Source organism: Sesamum indicum, linkage group LG1, assembly GCF_000512975.1.
Source record: "Sesamum indicum cultivar Zhongzhi No. 13 linkage group LG1, S_indicum_v1.0, whole genome shotgun sequence".
NCBI classification, from domain to species: Eukaryota; Viridiplantae; Streptophyta; class Magnoliopsida; order Lamiales; family Pedaliaceae; genus Sesamum; species Sesamum indicum.
The window spans coordinates 18,170,267-18,179,242 of record NC_026145.1 but is presented as its reverse complement, the minus strand read 5'-3'; the positions used below and the strand labels follow the sequence as shown (position 1 = coordinate 18,179,242).

Here is an 8,976-nt window from a genome sequence, read left to right as displayed (position 1 = left end):
GAGTATTTTTATTTTTTAAAAACTATTATATGTTTTCTTTTTACCGAAGGCTTAATCTCCAGGATACGTCACTTTTCTCAGTTCGACTTTTGGTGCAATTTCTCACGGGATTTCTTGATTCTTCAAGTGTAGTAGTAATCCATTGAGCGTTAATCACAACTTATGAGAAATCGAGTTCAGAACTAGATTCTACCAATATCGGTTTGGAAAATGTAGGCACTCGACATATATTCTACGAATAGATGCATCTCTCTTACTCGATTTCCTTCTTTAATTGTTGGAAGTCCAGTAGCATGTGTAGAAGTGTTACAGGGTAAGTTGCTAGATGTTTAACTAGCAATATCAGTGTGCTGGAACTTGTTAGCTCATTCAAGAATCTGCAGAAAACGTATTATTAACTAAGGTCCACAGGGCTTCGATTCTCTTGGTTGTAATCAGTTGTTTCTGATGTTAAGAAAGAATTTGTTTAAAAGAGTTCAAAAACTAACTTTCACCTTCTAATCCATCTGGTTTTATTTGAACACCTTTTGTAATGTAAGGCCTTACCTTCCCATCATCCAATGACAAAACCTGGTTATGCTAAAGTCTTGTTATGAATGTTGTTACATTCTTTCCTGCTTATAGATTTCTTGTACATTCTGATCTCATGCCCTCCTTAATGGCTTTTATGCTGCGAGTTATGTGCAATCTGACATTGGTTTCATACTTTAACTGCAGGATTGGTTACGTAAGACAGATCAAAAGAAACAAGAATCGGCTCCTTCGAAAAAGTAGAAGAGGGAATGAGTGTAGTTTTACTGTGATCTAAGCTTGGCTGAAGTGTTGTGTGTTGGATGTGTCTGCAGCAGAATGTTTAGGTGAATAAAGTACAGTTTTCAAGGAACGCCTAAGTGCTTGATTGTGTTTTTGTGGCTGAATTTCCTCCCTTCACAATACTTTATCCTTCACAATGCATCATTTGTCTGAAATGTGAATGATTAGAGAAATTACTTGAGAAGAGCATAGTTATGTTGACAGGAATTTAATATGAAGAACCGGATGTTGAACTTGAAATTCATTTGAAGCAACAGGAAATTATAAGACTCTGTTATGAGAATTTAATTTTTCGAGCTTTCTTAAACAGCTTCATCTTTATGAGAAAATTCTGTACAAAGATGCCCATTTCTGAAGGTGGCATTTTCAGATGAGATAGTTATTCTGCTACCTAGATTTTGAAAAAAAATTGAAATGAGACGGTGAAACAAAATTAAGAAAAAAAAAAAAGCAATAATCAAACTATATAAAGCATGCTGTTGGAAGTTGGAAACACTATCTAGCATGTCTGAGAAGCATTTCCATCATCAGGTCATTCCAAGAATCTATAGGGCCTGGCAAGCACCAATGTAAACAGTCATTCTGAATCTTTGCTTCCTTATCTTTTCCATCGTATGGATGGAACTGCCTGTAAACTCCTGGATGCCCATCGGGCCTCAACAGTGATAACATAGTCGTGTCGAATAATTTCAAGCTCATCCCATTTACAGATCCTCTCCCTGCTGCCCACTCGAATTCTTCAAGTTCAACATTTCGCATGATCTCATCTACAACATTAATACCTATCTCACCTGCTTTAAACGGTCTAGTCCTGTTACAATAACCACCCGTGTTCCATTCTCCATTCTCGAAGTGATCAGGTGTGGTAGTTCTGAAGAAAATATATGGCCTGTGCTTCGATTCAGATATGAATTTCAGAGTGGAGTTTAGTGCTTTGCGATAGGCGTACTTAAACCCCAGCTCACTTATGTTCTTATCATGGCAATTATGGCAGCCCACAATAGCGTTGTTCTCATAGTAAACTGCTGATTTGAGAAACCATTTCCCTCCAGCAATCACTACATAATCAAAATTTTCATACTGCTGTGTCCATACTTTGTCTAGCTTGTCCAGATGAAGCTGGATTAAACCCGACGAAACTCCATTGTCATCCTCAAAAGTAAAGGCTTTCGTGAGGAAGGGAGCCCAAATCACTGAGACGGTGAAGTGATGAGATGGAAAAGACCACCTTCGGTTTTTGTATGGCTCATCATGATACACTTCAACAGCTTGTTCAACCTGCAAGACAGGAAGGAAAGACCACACGCAGTCTGCATTAGTTTAACGTCGCCTGTTCACATCACAATTCACAGAACAAATGAAGCAAAGTTGTTGGCAGATAAATGTTGGTACCAAATTTTTCAATCAATCCAAAACAAAACAGTAAAGCTTGATTTGGACATAGACAGCCAAACGAATGGAACAACCATTCATCACATTCTTAGCAGCTGTAAATTGGATGTGGTAAGAATGGTGTGACTCAGTAGCACAAAGTAGTGTAAGACGAAAGGACGTGCCTTGTCCTTGCATATGATTAATTATGATATCAGCACTAACCTCTCTTAATTGCAACTACAAGCACGTGATTATCCCTTCTCCTTATCAATTAGTAGGTGCAATAGGACCCTCAGATCACATCATTTTTGTCAAATAACAAAGAAAAACATCCCCATCAGACAGCTTATCAATATCGGAAGAAGCAAATGTCTAGTTACAATCACAACCACCTAATTACAGAAAAATAAGCCCAAACATGGGTTAGAGCTCAGACATGAAGCAGAGAATGAAGTTCCGAATACTTGATTGAGTTGAGGTGGAGAAAGCAGGCAGACCTGGGAGAGAAGGCAGAGCAAGGACTGGACGTGATTACGCATAATGGAATCGCCAATGAAGGCTAGCGACTTATCCCTCATTATCTCAAGGAATTTGCTTGGATGAAGCTTAGGCAAAGTACAGTGACTGGGGTTCCACCTCCAGTAAACGTAGTCCGAATCTGGCCTTCCGTTCTTCATACAGTTTTGAGGAGCTTCAATTGTATAGCATGTGGAGTTGGTGTACATTGGACCATTTAAATCTCGAACCCACTCTCCCTCGAATAGATTACAGCTTTCTGTAAAAACCCATGTGTGTAAACTTCATTCAGATACATAATAACTTCCAAGAACTTAAATTCATTTCAGCAAGCACCTGAGAACGTTGAAGAGTAAAGATTTTGGCCAATCATGCTCTTACATCATAATTCATCAGTTATAAACAAATTACCTCTAGTTCTACCACCACCCCAAGAAATGAAATTGGACATCCTCAACTCATCATTTTAATCATATTCAAGGGAATTCAGAAAAAATTCAAGTTCGACACGGAGAATAAAGAAAGATTCATTTTTTAAACTCAAAAGAACAAAAGAAAGAAAAAGAGGAGGAAGCCTGCAATGCAAAGGGCAGCAAAAATCATGCATGAATTGAAGAAAATGGTGAAAAAGAAGGGAAATTTTCAGTTACCATTTTGAGAAGTGTGATTATGAAGATTCACGGAACGATCATCGATGATTTGCGGCGGCAGAGTGTTGTCGACGCTCAATGCTGGAGGGTTATCCTCACTAACCACAACAGGTGAAAATTGTACAAAGCTTGAAGACAACAGCCGATAAGCAACACCCAGCAACAGAAAGCACACCGCAAATTTCACCAACACTGATGAAAATACCTTCCTCTGCAAATTGCTATTGAGTTGTTTCATTCTTTTCTCGTCACTCACACCTTAACACATACAAGATTAAGAAAGAAATAAAGAAAGAAAGAAAGAGGGTGATGAAATCAAGAAAAAGCTTTGAAGAGAAGAAGTGTGAGTTCTCTTTGGTTCGATCGGCAACTAACTGAACTATAATGCTTTGTTGAAAAAGTGGTGGTGGGAGGTTGTCTGTATTCAAAATTATGATGTAAGCCTCATCTGCCTATTCACTGCGTCTGCCTCATTAATGAATGTGAATTCCTTTAATGACAAACAAACATGATTGACATACAAACTACCAAATAATTATTACTAATGAGACTAAATAAAATAAAATTTATCAAGAATCAATTTTTATGACTTGAGTACTTAATATTTTTCTATAAATTGAATCCTTTTAAATTTGATTGTTTTTACAAAAACATCATATGCATATATACAAGAGTATACGTATGTACATATATTGATGTTAGGACATGACAAAAGGGAATGTATGTCAGTGATTGATATTATGGTATGATCTTTGTTCTCCACTAAAGTTGGATTCTTTGAACATGCACATGCTCTGCTCTTTCTTGCCTTCACCTGTTTCTGGATCATATCTTGTTTTAGCCTTAAACAGTGCAACAGATTTGGGGATGCAAAGAGGATCAGCATCAGAACAGCTGGAAATAATCAGTGCATTAAAGAAATGATTTTGCATCAAAGGATGGATGGAAAATAATGGACCACACATTTCTCCTTTTTTCCATTTGTCTGTTTCCTTTCTTTTGGGGTATTAGATATGTTTAGATGTTTTGTTGTGATTAATAGACCTTGCTGTGCAGTGTTGATGGCATTTCTTTTTTTTCATTTCCATAGCTTTTTGCTTGTGCAGTGCGTGATTTTTCAATGGCCCCCAAATATCATTTGAACTTTAAATTGCCCATTTTCTTCCTTCTATTGGTTATGAGAAATTTAATTTTATTATATTAGAATTGCCCAAGATATAAGTATTTGAAAATTGCAGATTATGCTTTTTTATAAATATAATTTATTATATCATTAGATATTTCTAAATATAAAAAATTGATTGTGGCCTTATTATTTCATAGTGGGCACCTTTTGTAGGTGTAGCAAAAAGGGATTATTGCGATAGTGGGTTGCTTCTTGCTTGAGGGAAAAGAGGAAAGAAAAAGCAAAGATGAATTGGGGGATCTAATTAATTTATATTCCCACTTTTTACTTTGATTACTTCACAAGTTTCCCTTAGCTTTTGTGATTAATCATACACTAGGAGAGTTTGATTAAGGTGCAATGATAGGAGATGGAGGTGTGAGAGTAGTCTCACATGTAAAAGTTCTCTGTCAACCTCAGTAAAATAAATTAGGTTATTGATGGAATCATCTCATCATTCCAAGAAACTAAAAGGTTTGATGCTGAAATTAGAAACCAAATTGTTAGTAATTACTTTCACTAATTTTTGGGGTGGGGGTGGGGCGATTAAACAATACATTATCACATGCTGAGCAGGGACCTATGACTTGCAGTAACAATATTTTAGGACATGAATGCTCATCAACAGATTGCAACACCCTTGCACGGTTTACAGACAAAAGGATTCACATAAACTTGCAATGAATTTACAAAAATTACACTCTGTCAAGCCAAATCCATGACCAAAAAGAAGATAAAAGTACCACCTTATCTGTCCCTATTACAAGGATCCAATTCCATACTTGATTCTTGGATCCATTGGGGAAAAAGAAAAGAAGGAAATGGATGAGAACGTAATGACATCAAACTATTTTTTACAAGAAGAAGATGCTCGGCAGCCACATCCGAAGGTGACAAGGAAAGGGATTTTACATGCTGAATAGAACTCCATGGACGCTGAATATGAATCTCAAGGTTGAACCAATCAATCAAGCATAGACGAACAGCAGCAATTGCAAAACGTAAAGTATAAAACTTTCATCGTAATTTTCTTACTGAAAAAAAGTATTTGCAGCAGGAGCATTCATGCATTAGAGACTAGAAATGGGAACCTTGGAGTTCCTCAGAGAGCTACTGCTTTGGAGCTCTCATGCCAAATCCATGCTTTACCCTCTCCACACTGTCCAAAAACTTGCGTTAGTAAAGATAGAGTTTATTGATGTCTTTTGTATAGAAACAACAATATGGTAAGAAAGCCAATATAATGTACGTGGGAGACTAGATACTCACGTTGGGGCAAGTTTGCCTAGGCTTTGTAGCTCCTCGCCAGTATCCTCGTCCAGGACTCTGCCAGAGATCTCAATGATGTACGACTTGTCCCTTTCGGTTGGGAGCCCTCTACTTCCCAGTAAATTCAGATCTTTCTGGTTGAGTTCTCGGCCGTTTACGTAGATGTGCGTGTTTCCACCACCACAATGTTCTGGCATAGGGTAGTTAAATTCTTCTATAAATGGCTGCAAGAAGATGACAGCTAATTGGTTAGAGGAGGAAAGATCAAAGTTGTCTTCAGACTTCAAGTCGTTGTGTTCTATAGAGAAATGGTAAATCTTACAGGAATTATGCCAAGACAAGGACCTCCCATCGCACCCCAGAATCCTGCTCGAAAATCGTACCTAGTTGAGGAAAGTAATGTTAAGCTGAGTGCAACAATTTAACTTAACTAAACTCTTTAGGCATCACAGGAAAGGCAAACTCCAAAATTCAGTAGCCAGTTGCAATTCATTAGGCCCAAGATCATATTGTATCTGTAAACCTTAATACTTTTCAAGTGGTAAAAGTGATACGCCTGCATTTCAATCGAACACGTACCAGTAATTCCCAGGATGGATTGGTCCAGCCAGCTTCTCAGCTTTCTTAATCAATCGATCTGGTATTAGATGCCCGTTAACAGTAACATTGGCTTTTTCTTGCTCAGAGGGTTCAGTGGATCTATTTGAATCTTTGGAGCTCTTTTTCATAATGCCAGCAAAGAATGAATCAGCTGCCGTACTGACTCGAAGGCGGTCTCCCTCTCTGCTTGCTTCACCGGAATCAAAGGTTGTTCCTGTATTAAAGTACTCATTGGATGATAAATCTATCTCAGTTGCTGAGGAGTCCTTCCTCGAAATCTGTCGAGCGGTAGTCTTGTTTGGTAAAAGTCTGTCATGTTCAGAGGGTTCCCTTCTATTTCCGTCCCCAGGACGGTTCGCCGCCTGATACTTATTTGAATATTCAAAGTAATCTTGAAGAGATGAACCTGCAGGAGGTGGAGGCCCTTTATCCTTCGTTGACATATCGATCGAGCTAGAATCTTTTCTTCTGGAATGCGAACTTTCCCTGTCTTCCTCGGCCTCGGAAGTATAGGTAGACAGGGAATTGCGGCTTTTAATATCTGTAGATTTATTAGCCCTTCCCTGATGTTCAGGGGATATTTGTCCGGTTTCTCTATCCATAGAGTGGAAATCATAACCAGAATTATCATAATCATCAGATGAAAAGGTCGTCCTAGTTTGGTTCAGATGCCCATCACCACGTGTCGATAGCACATGATGCTTGTTGTCAACTTCTACAGGATTATCCTCAGCCTCTACATCAATCGTAACGACTAATTTCTTGTCAGACAGTGTAAAGACAATCACTGTAGAGCACGCCTTGCATCTCATTTTCTTTCTGCCCTTCTTCTTACTGAGAACTTTCTTAGGCAATAGCAGCAACTCAAAACAATTGTAGCATGTCAAAAATGGAGCACCACCAGCTATAGGGTGGCAATGTCTTCCACCAGAGGGTAAATGCACTCTGGGAGGACGTTGACGAATAAAACGATCCGCTTCAGAACTCACATCACTAGACCATCTTGCCTGTGACTGAGCACTGTGAGATCTTAAGGGAGGAGGATTGGAAATACTGTGGTTATACTCTCGTGAGCCAAACGGACCAGGATTATTTTGATAATTAAAAGTCCTATCATTTCTGACATCAGAGTATTTGTCACTATAGGCACTTGGCAGAGTAGGGGTAGGAACTTGTCTCTTGTTGCGGCACTGCTGACAAGAGCAAGATGGATGATGACGGCTGAAATTAGGAGGATATGGTTCCATTGTCTCCATATAAACCACACCATCATCCCTATATGGTCCCGACATATATGCATGAGATGACGATATTTGATAAGGTGCCGGGGCTTGGTGTGGACCGCTTCTGTGCATGTGAGACCTTGATGGATCCCCATATCCTTGGACATGATTGGGAGCATATCGTGGAGGATAAAAACCATTGCTCCCAATTTCTTGCCTATGCATCAAAGGAGGTGGCTCAGCATACTGATTCTGATAAAGTGGCTTTTTAATCTGGGCATCAGGATGCATGTTTTGTATTGACATCCTATTCATTTCCAGTGATGCATCAGGATACCAATTCTCAGAATAATAAGGATCCTGATGAGCCATCCTCCTATCAGTGGGAAGCTTTTCTTTACCCTTGTCGATCAAATTGCCAGACCGGCTCAGCTGATCTTTCAGCTCATCCAATTTTTTCAAAAGTGCAGCTTGATCTTCCCCGATGCAGTCGACACTATTAAGCCCGTCCACATCCTTCCTGTTCCTAGCTGGATTTTCATGACCATAACTAGATCTAGACGGGCCCTCTTCCGTATGACTAATAACTTCAGCATCCATTTTCTGAGCCCTCCAGAAACTCTCTGTTTCACTTTTCTCCCCATTCCGGCTGTCCACAGCCCGCCCTGACCTTCTCACCCAGTTCTCATTCTCATAATAAATCACCGAATCCTCAAGGCCTTGAGCATTTTTCGCCTGGTGGAGTTCATCTGAGTTTTTATCTTGGATTAGATCAGCTTCAACAGCCCACTTTTCCTGTTTACTTGTCAAACTAGACCTACTATTTTCAGCTCTATCACGCAAAACCCTCCTCCTCTCAGCTCGGCTGGATGAACTAACGTTTGACCTCACCTCACTCTCGGAACCATCACTCATGTCCATCATTCTTCTCTCAGAAACATTCATCACTGTCTCGTATCTATCAGAGAGCTTCTCTACAGTACCTCCATTACTTTCCTCATCAGACATCTCTGAGAATGTTTCCAAGTCAACACCTTTGTTCTTGGCTGACAAAGTCAACCATTCAGCAAGAATGAAAATGAAACCAAAGAAAAGAGAAATCAATACCAATCAAGTTCCAATATTTCCAGTATCAGCACAAAAAATGAAGAAACAAATCCCTGACAACAGTAAGTAAAGAAAAAACTACATAGAAAATTTCCAATTTCTTCAAGTACTACAGCACATTAAGGATCAACCAAGAAACAAACACAGTACAAACGAATTAATCCAATAAACACTTAGGAAAGCACAAAACTTGATACTAATATATCCCAAACTTCATCATTTCCTCAAAATATCAACAAGAAAAAGAAAGCAACAAGAA

The 8,976-nt window shown here is 38.9% G+C and overlaps 2 protein-coding genes and 1 long non-coding RNA gene across 3 annotated transcripts in view; 1 reads left to right on the top strand and 2 right to left on the bottom strand.

Moving 5' to 3' along the window:
* The window catches only part of LOC105173462, a 1,432-nt gene extending 446 nt beyond the window's left edge, over positions 1–986 (top strand). The window contains exon 2 of the long non-coding RNA XR_848747.2: positions 718–986. This is a non-coding gene — a long non-coding RNA (uncharacterized LOC105173462). The remainder of the gene's footprint in view (positions 1–717) is intronic.
* On the bottom strand, positions 816–3,877 carry LOC105173468 (protein trichome birefringence-like 25). Its single transcript, XM_011095215.2, has 3 exons — positions 3,354–3,877; positions 2,685–2,962; positions 816–2,091 (listed from the first exon to the last, which is right to left on the bottom strand). Exons 1-3 carry the CDS (start codon positions 3,589–3,591, stop codon positions 1,309–1,311), a joined length of 1,299 nt encoding a protein of 432 aa, XP_011093517.1. The 5' UTR covers positions 3,592–3,877; the 3' UTR covers positions 816–1,308.
* Positions 5,146–8,976, bottom strand: part of LOC105173452 (protein ENHANCED DISEASE RESISTANCE 4) — a 4,547-nt gene continuing 716 nt past the window's right edge. Inside the window, exons 2-5 of the mRNA XM_011095195.2 lie at positions 6,367–8,656; positions 6,110–6,170; positions 5,788–6,011; positions 5,146–5,677 (exon numbers count right to left, since the gene is read on the bottom strand). Of these exons, the coding sequence (XP_011093497.1) occupies positions 5,629–5,677; positions 5,788–6,011; positions 6,110–6,170; positions 6,367–8,656 (2,624 nt within the window). The 3' untranslated portion in view covers positions 5,146–5,628. The remainder of the gene's footprint in view (positions 5,678–5,787; positions 6,012–6,109; positions 6,171–6,366; positions 8,657–8,976) is intronic.

Coding starts and splice junctions, on each gene's coding strand:
- LOC105173468 (XM_011095215.2), bottom strand. CDS start 3,591: ATGAAACAACTCAATAGCAATTTGCAGAGGAAGGTATTTTCATCAGTG. Junction 2,963..3,353: donor TAATCACACTTCTCAAAATG/GTAACTGAAAAT, acceptor GGGTTTTTACAG/AAAGCTGTAATCTATTCGAG. Junction 2,092..2,684: donor TGCTCTGCCTTCTCTCCCAG/GTCTGCCTGCTT, acceptor CCTGTCTTGCAG/GTTGAACAAGCTGTTGAAGT.